The 18,611-nt window shown below is 37.3% G+C and overlaps 2 protein-coding genes across 3 annotated transcripts in view; both read left to right on the top strand.

Annotated features, from left to right (window-relative positions):
• The first annotated feature begins 38 nt into the window (after positions 1-38).
• LOC147180565 (uncharacterized) lies at positions 39-3,026 on the top strand. The gene is made up of 2 exons (XM_086072743.1): positions 39-1,975; positions 2,825-3,026. The coding sequence occupies exons 1-2, from the start codon at positions 1,696-1,698 to the stop codon at positions 2,893-2,895; spliced, it is 351 nt and encodes a 116-aa protein (XP_085928869.1). The 5' UTR covers positions 39-1,695; the 3' UTR covers positions 2,896-3,026.
• A 1,952-nt stretch (positions 3,027-4,978) lies between these two features.
• Positions 4,979-18,611, top strand: part of LOC147180564 (guanine nucleotide-binding protein G(I)/G(S)/G(O) subunit gamma-12-like) — a 53,355-nt gene continuing 39,722 nt past the window's right edge. For both annotated transcript variants that reach the window (XM_086087880.1, XM_086087889.1), the window contains exons 1-2: positions 4,979-5,195; positions 5,290-5,392. The gene's annotated coding sequence lies outside the window, so the exon portion shown is untranslated. The remainder of the gene's footprint in view (positions 5,196-5,289; positions 5,393-18,611) is intronic.

Genomic DNA, 18,611 nt, shown 5'->3' with positions numbered 1-18,611 from the left:
TAAGTTTTAATCTTAAACATTTTTAATCTGAAGACAGTTGGATAAATTCCGTAGAAATTGTTTTTTTCCCCATAATTTTTAGTTGTCAGAAATTGAGAAATGAAAGGTAGAAGAAAACGTTTTTAAAAAATTACCTAAAAATGTCCCTAAATTACCCTAAACAGTCTATAGGAGGAAAAGCAGAAATCTACCATAAAATGTCCATAAAATTGCCCAAAATGTTCAAAGAGTAACCTAAAATGTCCACAAAAAGAAAAGCAGAAAATTACCATACTGTATGTATATATATATATATATATATATATATATATATATATATATATATTAGGGGTCTGAATTGTCTCGTACCTGGCGATTCATAGGTCACGTTTCGATTCGATACCGATTAATCCCGATCCGAAACTATAAATTGATTATTGCGATTTTTTTTCACTCAAATTTAGAAAATACTAATCGTTAAACTTATACATGTACACTGTAAGATTTGTATGAACAATTATTTATTTATCTGAAAATTCAGGCTTATAACTGAGCCACTGCATTTAACAAACAGGTTGCAGTCTGTTTTATGTTTGAACAGCACTGAAATAAAATATTAAGGCTTAATGTTCCATTAATAACATTAACATTCTTCCATGCTTAATGTGTGAATCCTAACCCTAAGTAAGACGTTTTGTTGAATATTCCCATAAAAAAAATATGTTTAAAAATCGAGAATTGCGCGCTGTAATATTGCGATATATTGCAGAATAATTTTTTTCTAACACCCCTAATATATATATATATAAGGCATAAAATAATTCCCAAAAATTACCATGTAATGTCCATAAAAATGTTAGGAAATTGCTAGCAAAATAAAGACATAAAAAATGTCACAGAGAGAGACAGAAAATGACCATATGGCCATAAAGTTGCCCAAAATGTCAAAAATGTATCAGAATGGCAGAAAAGTATAATAATGTATGAAAAACAAAGTATGAAAAATTACCCCATAAAATAAAAAAATGGAAGATGGAAAGATAAAAGGAAATGACTATCAAAGCATGGTTGCTGCATATTTTTTATGTTATGGTGCAGCTCTAATTAGTACATTACAAACACACAGCTCTTTGTTCATCACAATGTCCAAATGTTTTGTGGCTCCAGTCAGATTTTGTTATTTATTTGGCCTAAAATGGCTGTCTTGACAGTAAAGGTTGCTGACCCCTGTCCTAGGTCAAACGTACCAGGATCGGGCTCTGTTAAACCTCTATAGGGGGCGTTATGACAATTTGTAAATGGATCAAATTTTTCGCCAGGTCCAGTTCATGTTTAGGCCTTTAAAAAGGCAATTCTTTGCAGCCAATAATAATAATAATAATTTCTGCAGTAACAATCAGGACCTTGCACTGCTTGGGCCCTAATCAAAAAGTATTTATGACTATACGACTGTACAACAATCTCTTGATAGGATGCAACTAGTGGCCGTGAGTGTGAACACAATCTTATAGGCTGTTTTTTTAATTTTCTTTATTCTCTATGATGTCAAAATTGTTGAAATATTTTTGTATCAAAGCAATCTTGAGGACACTTTGTAAATTGTGGCCATGCCATAGCCTCACTTTTCTACACCGGACTGTCAAAGAAGCTGTTCATATGTTCCCATTGTGAACTTGCAAGGAATACTACTTGGCATTTCAGATTTTGTACAACAAAATGTCAGACAATCGCCTTTCCAACGCAAGTCCGCCGCTGGAGAGGGCCGAAGCGCAGCAGCAGGACCACGTTCCGCCCCCGATGTCCAACAGGGGTGGCGTGGAGGAGTTCACGGACCGCTACAACTTCGACCCCATCAACGATAGGCCGCTCCCGGATGGGAACTTTGAGTGGACAGTGATGCAGCATGCGCCGGGGTTCTACTCCCGGCTGCCGCACTACTCTGGAGAGTCTCCTCGTAGACCAAACGGAGGTCGTTTAAGACCTTCGGATACTACAGGTGACAACGACACTCCATTCACAACCCAAAAGAAAAACACAGCCTCTTGAAAAATGTAACACCCACATTAACTCATTCACTGCCATTGACGGCTATAGACGTCAAAAATTCATTTGAACTATTTCTATTAGTTTAACTGTCTTTTCACTTTTGTTAAGAGTATGAAAACCTAGAAGAAAATTATTGTACATTTAGAATATATAAAAAATTTGTGATTAATCGAGAGTTAACTATTGAAGTCATGCGATTAATTATAATTACAAATTGTAATCTCCTGACGCCTCTAATTTTTAATAATCTTTTCTTTAAAAAATTTATAAAATAAGATTATTTTTTTAAATGTCTAGGTTTTCATACTCTTATTAACAAAAGTGAAAAAAAGTTAAACTAATAGAAATAGTTTAAATTAATTTTTGACGTTTATAGCGTCAATGGCAGTGAATGAGTTAATGACTTTTTTTCCACTTTTGTTAACGAGTATGAAAACCTAGAATTTTTTTTATTGTACATTTAGAACAGATAAAAAAATTGTGATTAATCTTGAGTTCAATAGTTGTCATGTGATTAATTACAATTAAAAAATTTAATCGGCTGATGCCGCTAATAAAAAAAAAAAAGATTAAAAATTAGGGACGTCAGACAATTACATTTTTTAATTGTAATTAATCGCATGACTTCAATAGTTAACTCACGATGATTCACAATTTTTATATCTGTTCTAAATGTAAAATGTTTTTTATTAAAAAATGTGAAACTAATAGAAATAGTTCAAATGAATTCTTAACGTCTATAACTGTCAATGGTAGTGAATGAGTTAAATGAATGACAGCTTTGGTATGCGTTTTTCAGTGCGCCGAAGAGGTCCCACCCTGGGGGAGACGACGATGATGATGGAGGCCCGGCGCCGTAGGTCTTCGTAAGAGAGCGTGTGACTGAACGTATTACAAGCTCTTTATTTACACCTATCTCCACTGATGTTTTTTATAACGAGTGATGGAATGCATTAATATTTCCAGACTGCTAATCAGATTAAAGTTGCATATCCAATTAACTGTGCGTTACTGTTTTTGTTTCCTTATTTGGATGCCCCCCCCAGCAAAATTTGGTTGACCTTGCCCTGTTGGGCCCCCTCACTCTGCGCACCACTGTTTGGAGGCAAGGATATCTGGCAGAGCTGCAACCGAAACAGAAATGGATTTAAGACAGTATTCAAGGAGGCGATCAAACTTAATGCTGTCAATAGCTTAAAAGCAACCCTATAGTGAAGACGAGAAATTCAGGCGTAAACGTTTTCATACCATTGCTCAGTTGTAGTTTTTGGTTTGCATGTGGTTGATATTGATTCTTAGTGTTTTTTCAGTGGTGGCCGGTCAAGTCTTCCAAAAATAATAGACAATGTAAACAGCACAGCAATGTTAGTCATTAACTCATTCACTGCCATTGACGGCTATAAACGTCAAAAATTCATTTGAACTATTTCTATTAGTTTAACTTTTTTTCTCACTTTTGTTAATAAGAGTATGAAAACCTAGGCATTTTTTAAAAATAATATTTTATTATTTTTTAAAGAAAACATTATTAAAATTTTGGGGCGTCAGGCGATTAAAATTTGCAATTATAATTAATCGCATAACTTCAATAGTTAACTCACCATTAATCACAAATTTCATATCTGTTCTAAATGTACAATAATTTTCTTCTAGGTTTTCATACTCTTGTTAACAAAAGTGGAGAAAAAAAGTTAAACTAATAGAAATAGTTCCAATTAATTTTTGACGTCTATAGCCGTCAATGGCAGTGAATGAGTTAAATACTGATTCAATGGCTTACATATGTGTGGGGAGAGTGCCGCCATCGGTCTCGTATCAGAAATGTTTTTTTTATGTTGACGTTTTATTAAAGGTATCTTGTGAAACAGGTAACTGGGACCCACAGAATACAACACACTCAAATCACCAATCTGGATCAAATTTACTTGTACATCCAACGGATGAATACATCAACCCTGAAATCAGAGAGCATACATTAACTAAATCTATTAAAAATAACAGTAGTACACTTGTTTTTTTTAGATAGTTCAACATATTTTGGTATTGGGCTTCTAACCTACTCTTACTTTTAAATTAAAATCCAGTATTTTTTTTATATTTATTGCACTTAACCTACATTTACAACCTAAATTTGCTCAATGAAAGTATTCATTTATTCACAACAGCTTATTCTCTATTTCACAGTGTTTCTCTTGGCTATATGTTTTGTTTTGTTTTTTTAATTCAGATTTCATCTTTTATATGCTCCGATTTGAAAATCAGTAGTCCTGGTCCACAATCATTCAGATATTTGTCCTCACAGGACCAGAGCGCTGGTATTCGATGTCAGTATTTTTCGTCCCGGTATTGTCTGGTAAGAGCAACTTTTGTTACCGCCAGATAAAACGAAACATGCCTGCGATCACACATCAGGTTCTGAGTGTGATTTATACAATTTAATTTTTGTTGTCATTTTATTAGGTGAACATTGATTGTGAACTGCTCCAGATGATGTAAATGGCTATATAGCATCTTTGTATCATATTGAGGGTTACAATTGTTGTGATTGTGATAGTGTTGGTTTTAAGACAGGCTCATTTTGTATATAGGAAAGTCAGTTGCTTGTTTGGGGCCCCTATGCCAGGCTGTCTTTGAAACTATCTCGTGGCTTACTACTATAATATAGTGGCGATGACACTTTAAAATTGTATTTCATTTATTAACCTGCAAATCTTGCAAAAATAATGAAAATGAGCTAGTGACAAAATAACTGAAAACGTTTGTTAATTGTTGTTGTTTTATTAAAATTATGACAAACACTAGTGAGAGGAGGCCCGGTTAATTTTTGTTTGGGGCCCCAACACACCCTAGAATCGCCTCTTGATAAGGTACCAAATTACCATACTAACGAGTGTTTATTTTGAAAGGTTTTATCAGGAAGCATTGCTTTCTCAACCGCTAACTTGTTGGTGAACATCCGCCGGAGTCTCCCTTGGACCGCCTCTCTCCTCCCGTCAAAATTCGGGTGTTGTCGTCTAGAAGCGCCCTGTCGGAGGAGGAAAAGGAACGGAGACGAGAACTCGCATTGGTTTGGGGAAAAAAAAAAGTCCAAAGTAGTAAATTATCCACAGTAAACGTCAGCGGAAAAGTGAAAGCGGCGGGACTCTACAGCTTTCAAGTGGGCAGGCAGTGTATGTTTCATGTCCATTTTTTACAGCTGGCAGTCTACTGTGTGTTGTAAACACGTTTAGTGTACAGTTCAGTAGTTGTGACATTGTGCTACAGAGCCGAGGGAAAGGTCTCCTGCCAGCGTGTGTTGACGGATACAGCTCGACCCAGCGCAAGGAGACAAGGAAAGACCTGAGTGCACGTTCACCACCTCGGCCAGGTAAGACACAATATTGTCTCCACGTTTCGACATGATATCGCCTTCTTCCAGTTCTTTGGCGAGGCAAGCTCACATTGGCCTCTTATGCAACAACACAAGCTCTAATGTAGATCGAACCTTGTCAAACCAAGCTTAGAAATGGGACTTTTATTGACTCATTCAACAGGTGAGTGATGGAAGCTAAAGGCTGTGCTGGGGCCTTGTGAGTACTGTTCTGTGATGTATTCCTTCCCACTGTTTGTGTCTTCCAGAAAGTAAATCCACGAGTGTTTTACAGATTATACAGTACCGTGAATTACAATTAATGCAATATTGAATGTACATTAATCCATGTCAGACCCCCAGAAACACACTGCTTTTATGGGTTTTTACAAACCAAATAGAATTGTATTGGATTCAAAAACATACAACATTATAAAAATACAGTGGTACCTCGGAGTTTGAACATAATTCGTTCCAGCAAAGTGTTCAAAATCCGGATTGTTCAACCGCTGAAACATTTTTTTCCCCTAGGAAATAATGTAAATGCAATTAATCTGTTCCCAAGCTCCAAAAACCAAAAAATCCTATTTTAATTTATATTTATGTTTTTTTACATTTACAGTACAGTACAGTATTTACACAATAAAAAATACCTGACCTTACCTGTTGTGTTGTGATGGCATCAGTGGATGATAAATGTTAATGCTATCTTTAGTTCAGTGCTGAGTTTGTGTATTTTACATTGGGTATATATAATGTGAGACTACTAAGTGGTCCTTGCCTGCGTTGTTTAACATTAGGCATGTTGTTGAACAGCTAAGGGGGGGTCCTCGTGCCAGTATTTACAGAAGTAGTCACGATAGTTACAACGGCGCGATAATCTCCTTCCTAATTCCACTGTGGTTCGTAGCACTGTGTTTTTCTTTGCTGCCACTGGCACTGTTGTCTTTCTTTGGGCCCATGCGAAGAAAATTGTCGTGGAAAAATCAAAATGCACTCGCGAGTATGGAGCACCTCCGGGAGTATTCACGATCTGACTGGAAATGAGCAGTGCATCGTCTCAACTGCCTCAACGTGAGCATTCGGTATTGCTCTGCTTCGCTCAGCTTCACTCGGCTACCCGTTTTCAAGTTACGTTCGGCTTAGCTTGCTTTGCTTGGGTGTTCAAACTCCGAAAATGAGTTCAAACTCCGAGGCATTTTTTACTCCGATTTTTTTGGTTGAAGTCCGAATTTTACGAGTTCCGAGACGTTCAAACTCCGAGGTTCCACTGTACAATAATTGAAAATAAAAATAGGCTAAACTTGTTTTCAAAAGTGTAATTGACAATTTCAAACATCCAAGTATTTTAGCATACACACCGGGTAGATAGTAGTCAAATGACATTTCATTACATTTTGAAATCAAAATAATCCTCAAAAATCTAATCACAGTGATTCAAAGTCCAATGCCTTTCAATGAGAAAGCTTCTTTTCACCGAGTTAATGCTGCATTCTAGGAAAGTGGGAAGTCAGATTGTTCCACTTCCAACCTCAAAGCGTTCGAGGTAAATGTAAACAACAAAGATGGCTGATTACGATAAATTGTTTGTTGTTGCTGTTAATGCAGTCAGTCCAAATAACGTTGGGTTACGTGAAGTTACTACGAATATAAATGTCATAATAAAGAGATTTAATATGTTTATAATTGTGTAAATTATGTTTTGCCATTCACGGTCTGTGTCGCTATAGTCAAGTGGCGTCAGATTGAAGCCGGTCGATGATGTTGGGGTTTTTCCCACCCTCCTTCAAGTTCAAAGGGGGCGTTCCCGTGCACAGTATCTCGTCTCCCTCCCTCCCTCCCTCCCTCCTTTTTCTCTGTTATGTAGGTGGCTCTTTTGCGCAACTCTGCAAGCCGTCAATCATATTGTGCCCTCCTTAGACGTCCCCTCAGAAAACGTAAAGCTTATTACCAGTGACGGCCGTTGTAGTTATTGAAACCTTGTTAGTTAGTCCGGTAACAGGCCCATGTCTATGTTGGGGTAAATCAAGGTGCCACTGTGTTTAAATCAGCCTCTTCTTTTACATTCATTCATTCATTGTGAAGCCATTTGATTGTCAACTTGGAAGCAGAAGCCCCAACACAGGGAAATAAGCAGTGTTGGGAACGTTACTTAAAAAAAAAAAAAAAAAAAAAAAAAGTAATTAGTTATGGTTACTCATTACTTGCCTAAAAAAGTAACTGAGGTAGTAATTGAATTACTTCATGATAAAAGTAACTCATTACCAGGCAAAGTAACTATTTTCGCTACTTCAAAAAAAAAGTTTTATATCAAACAATTTGGATTTTTTAAAACAAATATTTTTATTATGATTATTATATTTGTATACAAGGAATTCAAATTACGTCCAGGATATATAGGGTGTTTTCATTTATTTTTGATAATATTTGTCACACAAATGCCTCACTCCATAATATGACATATCATTCAATAATAATAATTATAATAATAATTCATTACATTTGGAGTGGTGATGTATGTTCTACCACTGCCAGTTACTACAGCAATCAGAATAATAATACAAATAGATGGTGATTTGTGGCACATATGTCATCTACAGGTAATTTGTTGACAGTCCTAGCCAGTCCGGCCATTTTTTTATGATTGTTGCGGGCTAAAATAATCAATAATAGATCAAAGAAATTGCCAATGCTATTAAAATATACAGCGCTTAATGCTATCATAGCCAAAATCGTAGCATAACTACTACTTTTATTTACTCATCAGAATCATCAGCTTCCACTTGATCTCTCTGAAAAACTTATACTTTTGTACACTTTCAAATATGAGAGTATAGTGACATATCTTCAGTTTGCGTCAGAAAACTGCCCAACTCTAGACTTCACATGCATCGCGTTAACGTATAAATGTTACTCCCAAAAAAAACGGAGTTACTTAACGCAGTTAGTTTAAACGCCGTTATTCCCAACACTGGAAATAAGCAAAGAGTTATGGAGCATTAAAAGTGCTGTTGCTCTGCTATGGTCATTAGGGGCAGTGAAATTCATCATTAAGTTCACATAATTGGTCCAAGAAGTATTATTTATTGACAGAAAATAATGTATAATTGTTCATCTATTTGTGTCACGGAAGTACATTGACAAGCAGAACGATTGAATACTTAACCATTACATGGCACAAGTCACATAACTGACGTGCATAACAACTTTTTGTGACATTTTTAGTTGTTGGTGTGCCGTGGAATTTTTCTAACGTGAAAGACGCTACTTGGAAAACGTTACGAATATGGGGCTTTCGAATACAATTTGAGGATGGAACAAAAATGTATTCTAACCTTAAGAGGTCATCCTAAATTGACCTTCTCGAAACCTTTCAAACTGTTCATTGTTTCAAAAGTTTTGCACCACTTGCTGAATAGCAAAAATCACAACAGCTACGGTGTTGTTGTTGTTGCTTTTCCAAACATGTCACCCCTCTGTGACTTTCAGTCTGTCTCTGTTGCAACCTGCTGACAACCATGCGAGACACACCGAGCATCCAACAATTTTGAGAAGGTCAAATGATGTTATGATAGCACATTTTCGGTCCTTCCTGAAGTTTTACCCCCAAAGCTCAATATCAATATCTCAATACAGGTTTGTAATGCAGACTTGGAGTACTGAAGGTCCTGTCCATGCTGACATGCACACATTGCTGTTATGAATGAAATTGTTCTGATTCATACACATGAGGAGGAGGAGCTAAACACGAAACGTAAACATGCAGGTTCTAGCCAGGGAAGCACTGGGAACATACTGTGTCATTTTTAGTTGTTTAGTGAACCCCCGTGTTTTGTAGACAACGTCTTCTAGACCACTTGCAATAGGATCCATTTCAATTAAAAAAACAACAACATGTAAGACTAAAATGGGGCCCAGTGATGCACTTGGGCATTTAGTATGAGTCAGCCCTCAACCAGTATATAAGAATTTAAGGCATCGTTGTTTGTATCAGTGGTTATCTGGTGCAGTTGCTACATACAGTTAGCTAGCTAGTAGGGGTGTGAATTGCCAATTGAGCACTTGGCGATTCGATCCGTATCACGATTCATAGGTCACGATTCAATTCGATACGATTAATCCCGATACAAATCTATAAGTTGATTATTGCGATTTTTACTCAAATTTTGAAAATACTAATCAGAACAATAACTTGTAAATGTACACTGTAAGATTTGTAAGAACATTTATTGATTTATATAAACACATCATATAGGCTTATAACTGTGAGTATTTAACAAACGGGTTGCAATCGGTTTCATGTTTGAACAGCATTGAAATAAAATATTAAGGCTTAAAGTGTGCTTAAAGTGTGAACCCTAACCCAAAGTAAGACATTTTGTTGAATATTTCCATTTAAAAAATTGATGTTTAAACATCGTTTCGGCCGCATATCGAACATTTTTTAACACCCCTTCTAGCTAGCTATGCCTAAACCATGAAAAGGCTTTCTCCCTTTGTATAGTCCGCTGAAGTGGTTGCTTTAGAGTGCCTCGTTGTCAGCTGTGGACTCACGCACGTCACACAGAGAAACGTACAAAAGTGAAGAGTAGAGATTATTATTTTTTTGTTAGCCAGACTGGACAACCATTATGTGAACAAGAGACTGTGCACTGGCGTGGCTGCTTTAGAGTGTCTCGTTGTAGTGGCATGGAAATGATCCGTGACGGCCGGGAGGGATATGTTCCAGCTACCACCAGCTTCAAGCGGATAGGTTTTTGTGTCTTAAACATGTGGCTATGTGTAGTCATGAGAAAGACGCTAGACGAAGTAGCATCCATTTTTCCAGGTCGTAGCATTGGCATTTGATTGACGCTTAACTGAGTGCGGCGTGCTTGCGGTGGAAACGGCTTATAGGTTTGAGAGCGGAGATCAGTACTTTGAGTTCCTTTTTTTACCATTTTTAAATCTTATTTTGCTTACGTGGCTTTTTTTTTAAATCATTAAAATTAACAAGGCTCTGTGTTATGAAATTGAAGATATTTATTTTCACTTTACTGTACTGGGACTACAAACATTGCATATTTCTACACCAAAATATTGAACCAAGCTAAATGATGATTTAGTAACAACAAAGCCTAAATGTCTGCTAATTTGAATACAGTTTAATGGGATATATCATAGACTATGAGAAATGAGCATAGATGTTAGGGTAAAGATAGACCTTTAAATAACTGCAACTTAATTCAGACTTTCTGAAGTACCTGTATTAATAAAAAAAAATTAAAAAAATTACGAACTGTTTGTATGTCCAAAATATTTGCTGGTTGAATATTGCTAACTAGGGGTTAGCTATATATGTGACAACGGATAGCGCAAGATTGCTTAAAAACTCTGTACTGGAAATGAACAGCCCTCTTGTTTGATGCCATCAGGTTCTGGTCATGAGGCTGCCTGGTGTTATGCCTTCTGAACAAACGCTTGTCTCTGTATTCACACACACACAAAAACAAAAAAAGGCAACATTCATGAGGGTGTTATTTTTGTCTCCTTGTTTTGAACAGCAACATCTTGTTGCTCCCGGTAAAAATGTGGCCTTTGACCTCGAAAGACCAGTTTCCGCCCTCATTAGCTCTCTCGTATGCTTTGGTGGGATGGCTTGCATTTGAATGGGCTCGCTTCTCGCTGGCAGGGTTTTCAGTGACATGGGATGCATGTAAATTGATTAGTAAGACAAAGAGTGGTGGTCAAGATGGCAGCCCATGACGTGCTTCATGGATGGATTCGTTTAAAAGGAAAGGGTTGTATCTGACTATCTACGCCATCAGTTTGAATTTCTGTGTGTGTGTTTTTTTTACCAAACCCAGAATTTTTTCACCACCCAAAAAAATGTCAGCAGCAAAAATTCTAAATTTTGTTTTTTAAAAAAATCATCGTTAACATGTCATGTTCGTGGTGAGTAACAATGGCTGGATACTAGATAACTTACGAAAGGATTGATTGCTTTGCTCTGACTTTTCTCAACCAGATGTAGTATTTTTGCCTTGAGTTTTTCACACAATTTTTACACTGCAAATTTAGTGTCAAAGTATCAGCGCCAAAAATAGGCATTGCAGTGTCTTATGACCAATAGAGAAGATGATTGGCTGGATGTGAGATGACTTGAAAAAGGTTAGATTTTTTTCACTGACAGATGTACTATTTGCAACATTGAATTTTTGACGTTTTTTTTTTTTTTACACAAAATTTTATGCAATTGTGTTTTTATTCTTAATATTAAACTGTTAACATTGTTTTTACCATTACATTTCCATAATAAAATTCAGAATAAAAAAATAGATGTAGGACCGTTCGTTAACATGGCCAATGAAGCGGAACATGATTACAGTAATTTTTGGACTATAAGGCGCACCTGACTATAAGCTATGCTCGCTACATTTGCGGAATACTCGAGTTTGTTACACATAAAAGCCACACCAGAATGTAAGCCGCAGGTGTTTTAATGTTACCGTACTGGGTTTCCGCTACTTTTTTTTCCCATGAGGGCGCAAAAAGTCTCGCTCTTGTTCTGTCTGTCCTACTGTATTTGGGTTCACTTGGTTTGTTATGCTCTGCCTGACGCTCTTGCGCTTCCTTTATAGTGCGCCCCCTTGTGATCTGATGGATAAGCCACACCTCTGTATTAGCCGCAGGGCCGAATGCAAGTGGAAAAAGAAGCGGCTTATAGTTCAGAAATTATTGTAACTGAACTTTGGACTTAAGTGTGTTGGTCTTTTTGGATCCCTGTTGGATCTCGGTTCAGCGTTTGATACAGTTAATTACAATATACTGTTGAGCAAATTGGAACCTTAGGGTGGGATTAAATAGGGCAGTCATAAAATGGTTCAGGTCCTATTTGGAGACTATTACTTTGTGATCATTTGGAAGATTCAGATCTGATCGAATGGCTATGACGTGGCGTCACTCAAGGGTCAGTACTTAGACCCCTTTTGTTTGGTCTGTGTACGTTATAGCTGTTGACACACATAAGCACCAGCAGTTCAATTCGACTTTCAGCAATCATATCAAATCAATCACTAAAACAGCCTTTTACCAGCAGAAAATATCTCCAGACTGAAGGGTTGCATGCTCCAAGCAGACCAGGAGAAGCTTATTCATCCTTTTCTCTCCAAGTAGGCTTGATTATTGTAACCGTCTTGTGACTGGACTCCCTCAAAATAGCATTAAACAGCCGCAGCTCATTCAGAACACAGCAGCTCGGATTCTGACTAGAACAAAGAGATTAAAACATATTACTCCAGTCCTAAAGGCTTTACATTGGCTCCCAGTCAGCTGTAGAATAGATTTCAAAATTCTGCTACTGGCCTAACTGACTGAATAGTTTGGGTCCTCAATATGTTAAAGAAATGCTGATTGAATATAAACCCAGTAGGGCTATGAGGTCTGTGGTCAATTAATGGAGACAAGACTTCTAAGCAAACATGGTGAAGCGGCATTAGGCTGTTATGCTGAGTGCAAATGGAATAAGTTGCCAACAGAAGTGAAGTCGGCCCAGAGTGGAAATATTTTTTCAACCCTGGTTTTAAAAACTTTATACTTTTTTTTTTAATCACACCTTTGATTAACTCTTTGGCTGCCAAGCATTTTCAGAAAATAGGATGTGTGGGTGCCAGCTGATTTAAGCATTTTGACTGATCTTTCAAGGTCCACAGAAAATTTTGTGTTTGCTATGGAAACACAGATACTACCAAATGAAAGATTGGACTCTCATCTTTCATCAGAAAAAAAAGTTAGTTTCTATCTTATTCCGTTTTTCAGTAATCAACAATAGAAAATAGGTTAGTTTCACCCAAATGCTCTGTTTTAAATACGGAGAAATCAAGCTTTTTGTGAAACGATATTATTTCATGCACTCTAGTGAATTTGACACCTTTTTTTTCTCCATGAATGATGCCACAAACACCTAAACTGTGCTTTACTTCTGTAATACACTACCACCAACAATGAAAAATTGTTTTTTGATAGCAAAATACGTTTATTTACATTCAACAGTGTAACAATTTGACAAAAACAATTTGGCTAAACTATTTACAAATGTGTGCAACTGTGGTACTATTTACAATTGTGTGGATGTTTCAACTACACAGTTTTTCTTTTTGTGAGGTATATTGTGTAAAACTCCCCTGCGTGCAAGGGGACGCAGCAGGATTTGCACCAGTGATTAGTTTCACTGCGATTGCCCCTTGGCGTGCACTTTCTTGCCGGCCTTTTTTTCCGGGGAGTAGCAGGTATATACTGCAGTGTGTGTTTGGCCATGTTGTCATCAAGTCTACTCTCAGGATCATGATACGGTGACCTGGTGTTACGTCTGGCTTCTTCATGTCCTTCGGTTCCTATACCGGGTGGTAAGAGATGTTCTGATCCATCTTATCCACTCCATTCATGGTGGCATCGTAGTCCAGAACCAGTGTCTTCTCCGTGATCATACTGTACCCACTCCTCCAATGAATATGCATTGGATTCGGGGTACTCTTCATCGTCCGATTGAACGTCCGCCTGTGCAGAAGTGCTCGGTTGTGCACCACGTTTTCCGCCGTTAGCATCGCTAGCCGGTGAGGCTTTACGACGTGATCGTAGCCGCCGCGTCAACGCTTCCAACTTCGGCGTCAACGCTTCCAACTTCGGCGTCAACTTCGGAGTCACCATCATCATCATCAATGTGCTCTTTAGCATTGGTCGATGCTTTTCGTCTTTGAAAAAAATTATCAAGCGTGAGCTGCTTGCAACCGGTCGCCATTTTTCGCTTCCTCAGCCATTCTCCCCTACACTCTAGCTCCACCTCACGTCTTCTACTACTGACTCCTACCCGATCTTGTCCAAAGAGAGTCATCGCTGCCATCTAGTGCCCATAAATAGTCATTATACTAACTCGATCTGCTTGATACTTTCAGCACAGCTGGCCAAGGCTTTCCTCCACCCGTTTCCAAAAAACCCCCAAAAAAAACATAGTGAACGTCTTTTAACGTCTTTGGCGGCACTCATTTGGATTTTACTAAACGTTATTAAACGTTTTTGGCGGTCAAAGAGTTAAAGGTACAGTGTGTAAAAGTCGAGCACTAGATGTCGCCAAATAATAGAATACAACCGAGGCGTGTGCATTTTGAAGCACGCGCACTACGGTGACTCAGAGACCACACTTCGCAAGCCTACCACCAATTATTATTTGCTGCGAGCGACAGCGGCTTGGCAGCTGGGGAGAATCCCGGCAAGTGACGCCAAAAGACAGAGCTAGCCATAGCAGCTAACAAGAGCAGATAGTGGGAGATAGTGCGAGCCATAGGCTGGAATGAGTGGCTAACAATAGCGGCTAGGCAAGTTATCTTTATTTATATAGCAGTGGAAGAAGCTAGTAAAGCTTTCGAGAGCAAAACGGGGCGACAAATGGCTGGAATCCAAATCACGGAACTCTGTGATGACCATCTGCAGGCCCCAGGTAAGTAGCAGTCGACTTATTGGGTCTGACACTAGCTACAAGCACCACCAGGGCTAACTACCATCGCAAAATTGTCCATCCGTAGCAAGAAGATGGTGGCGAAATATGTCGCCTCTTGTAAGGTGAAGCTTCAGCCTAAGATTATATAAAAACAATTTGGGGGGGATATTAATTGAAATCAATACTGGGTTTTTCAAAATTTATAATTTATTAGTTAACCACTAGATGGGACTAATTATTACACATTATGCCTTTAAGGTTTTTAAAAAAAAATTTTAATCAGTTTTCTATAATTCTACTTGAATTTATTTTATTTTATTTGTAAACTTTTTTTTATTTTTATTTTTTACTGTTTTTAAAAGTCAATTTGCATTATGTTAGTAATTTTGGTAAGCTACTTTTGCTTCAGAATGTCGTCTTTGCTTTTTTTGTGTGTCTTTGCTTGTTGTTTTGTGTGAAATGTGCTATATAAATAAAGCTCCCGTTCCTTGCCTTAAGAAAGGTGCAGATGGTTTTTCGTGGCTTCCCTCTGGTTACCCAGATGTGGTATATTTGACATGAAAACTCATTATCCTGAATTTTATCTAGAAGTTTTTACAATTTTTTTCATCTCTAAATTTTATACCCTATCCCCAGTTTTTTTTTTTGTTAAAAAAAGAGTGTTATGCTAAAAACAATTTGATCCGAAATGCAATCTTAGATGGCATAGATACACTTCCATAACGATGGGAAGTCCCCAACAGAGCTTTTTGAGGGAATCAATTTGCTCTTGTTCCTTTTGTCTCCGTCTGCGTTTTGCTCGCCGAACAATGGCCAAACTGTTCCGGATCACATGGGAAGTGGCACACACGGCCGTAACCAATGCTTTAATATGTTACTGGGTAACAGGCTCTTTTGGAAGTAGTGAGCATTGCACTTCCTCTCGCACAGAATGTTGCCCGACTCGATTGGCAGCTTTGTCAGTGAGCCTCTGACAGTCAGGCGTAAAAGAGCAACACTTTGAGTCGGGATAGTATAGTGGAACCTCCAAAATAGAACATGGTCCATTTCATGACGCCAATTTGTTTCGTATTTCTAATCTAAAACCAAACTAAATTTTCCATTTAGGTCAATATATTTTGTGTATTTTGTTTCTGGGTACAGCTACTGAGTGCAAAGTGAGTGAATGAGTTTTGCCACAGTAACTTTGTAGACTTGAGTGAAACTTGAATGTTCAGACTTGCATAATGTGACTTAACTCCTACCTCGGCTCATTACCCACTTATCCAAATAAGAGGCACAGTGTGCTTACTACAAGGTGTTTTATCTGCACGCCAAGCTAAAGTCTACAGACAAACCAGTGCAAAAAAAAATGAAAGCAAATTTAACATTACTGTATATTTAAAGGCCACAGTGTTCAACCAACCGTACAGTTTCATAGAGTGAAAGTCCACCACTAGGCTCATGCTAACTTTTAATGCTAAATTGTCCAAAGCGAGTTAGACTTATCAAAATATTACAAACCTGTTTATAAATTTGTTTTTCATTTGGGAGCTGTCAATCAAAACTGAGCAATACAGCTACTATTGTCTCCAAAGGCATGATTTTCATTCATTGGTTAGAGTATGTGTTTGATTGTTTATCTTATATTGTGGTTAGTAAGTGAACATATTAGTGTTGTAACACACAGATACACATACTGTATTTACTGTTAATTTGTTAGCTGTGGTTTGGACATAAAAAAAAAAAAGGTTATGAAATAGTTGCCTAAACAGGAAGTCAGAAATAATAATTTTAATAATTTTCTGGAAAATCCCAGATGTTGCAAAGCTCAAGTTGTCACAATGTTGAAAGGGTGGGATTTACTGTAGATGTTTTACGTCTCCCTACTTTTCAAACAGACGGCGCACAGTGTTAAAAATGAATAAAGTAATAAATAAAAGATAAATGAATTAAAAAAAACAATGCCAGGTCCGACCGATAATAGATTTTTTTTTAGCGATACTTAATAGCGACATTTGGCAGAAAAGAAAAATACAAATTACCTATTTAATATACTAGATAATAAATAAATAAAAAATGTCTAAGATAAATTCCTTTTTGGCGCTGTACAGTATAGTATTTTTCCTTAAAATGTAAAATTTTCTTCTTTTTTTTTCTTTTTTTTTTTTGCATTTGTCCATTTTGGTGCTGTACAGTATAGTATTTTTCCTTAAAATTATTATTATTATTTTTTTTGCATTTGTCAATCAAATATATACTTTGTATAGGAAACAAAATAAAATTAATTTATAAAAGGGAACACAAATATCAAGTGGCCAAACAAAGTCCCAGTCAACATATGTGGTTGTACAACTTCTTTTCCATTGATACAGTCAAGTAAAAATAATTACATTTAATTAAATACAACAGTGCTTTACTCTAGCAACACAAGTTTTCGATCTTGTTAAAAGGATCGTTATATTCATCTTTTTTTGTTACATATTTAAATATTTGGCTTACAAATCATTCAATAAAAAAAAGAGAAAATATAGAAGAAAAGAAAATAGAAATACTGTACAAAGAAAAGAAAAAAACAGACCGGATTACCATTAGTGTATGTTATTGTGTTGTGAACATTGCCGCTGAATGTTTGTTTTGACTTTTTATGATGCTATTTAGCTCCCCAGAATGTCCTGTTTAATTTAAATAGTGTGGCAAACAACTGGATTTGATTCTGACTCTTGAGTCGGGGCTTTGAATGTAGATACAGTGACAAACTATGAGAACGCAGTAACCGTCCCATCAGGATTCGGGATTCAATATTGGGATTACTGTGAATTGATCCGCTTCGCTGAAATCTTAATGAGGACAATTATGTACATTATTTGTGTTGCTAGTCACAAGCTGTAGCCTCCAGTGGTTGGCTTTTGCTTAAATTCCTCTGTAGCTAGGAGCAGATGTACTTAGAGGAGTGGTGGTGAATGGTGATACAGTCACACCCTACTGTTGGTTTGGCAACGGAACACATGCGTTCACGGAATACCAAGCTTTACTGGAAGTCTTAATTTGCCCAGAATAGGCCAACTCACTGACAAGGGTACGCAAAATCTATAAACTAAACAAAAAGGATGTCATTGTGTTGTGCTGCATATTTCTGAAATGTATATTTCATGCTAGAGTCTTGAGGAAACTTTTACACAGGAAGTCGCATGTCTGTAGCACTCGCTCCCTAATCAGGTTGACATCAACCTCAGATTTATAGTCAGCAAACCAGTCAGGAAGCGTTGCCATAGCAACCCTCGCAAATGGGTAAGAAAAGAAAAACCCATGGCTGTTTTCATTTCTCGCCGTTATTCCTGGGAGGTACAGTATGAGGTGGAGGTCTTTTGGCCAACTGTGAAAGAAAGGCGCATATGTCAATACATAGCTGCCGACTGTTGTGGATTGTCTGCATTTTGTTAGGGAAATCAACGAACGCAACCTCGTTACGCCCGTAGCATTAATTATTATTATTATTATTTTTTAATCATAGGTCACATTGCTCAAACAGATTGAGAACGAGCAAATATACTTTGTATTGTTTGACAACATGCTCTAAAGTAGTGGTCACTCATGGGGCAACGGAAACTATCAGACGAGCCTGATGCTAGCTAAAAGCTAATAGCTTATGGCTAATATTAATGGTGGCCCACCCGTGTGTGACTTTGTTGGACCACCCGACCATCAGGCCACCAGTACAAATTTTATAAATACTGTAAATGTGATGGATCTTGCTATTTTTTTTTTTTTTTTTTTTTAAATAAA

The sequence above is a fragment of the Leptonotus elevatus genome, chromosome 1 (assembly GCF_054856555.1).
Source record: "Leptonotus elevatus isolate MCC_2025b chromosome 1, RoL_Lele_1.0, whole genome shotgun sequence".
NCBI lineage: Eukaryota > Metazoa > Chordata > Actinopteri > Syngnathiformes > Syngnathidae > Leptonotus > Leptonotus elevatus.
Note: the sequence above shows the minus strand (reverse complement) of the source record. Positions and strands in the feature narration are given on the sequence as shown.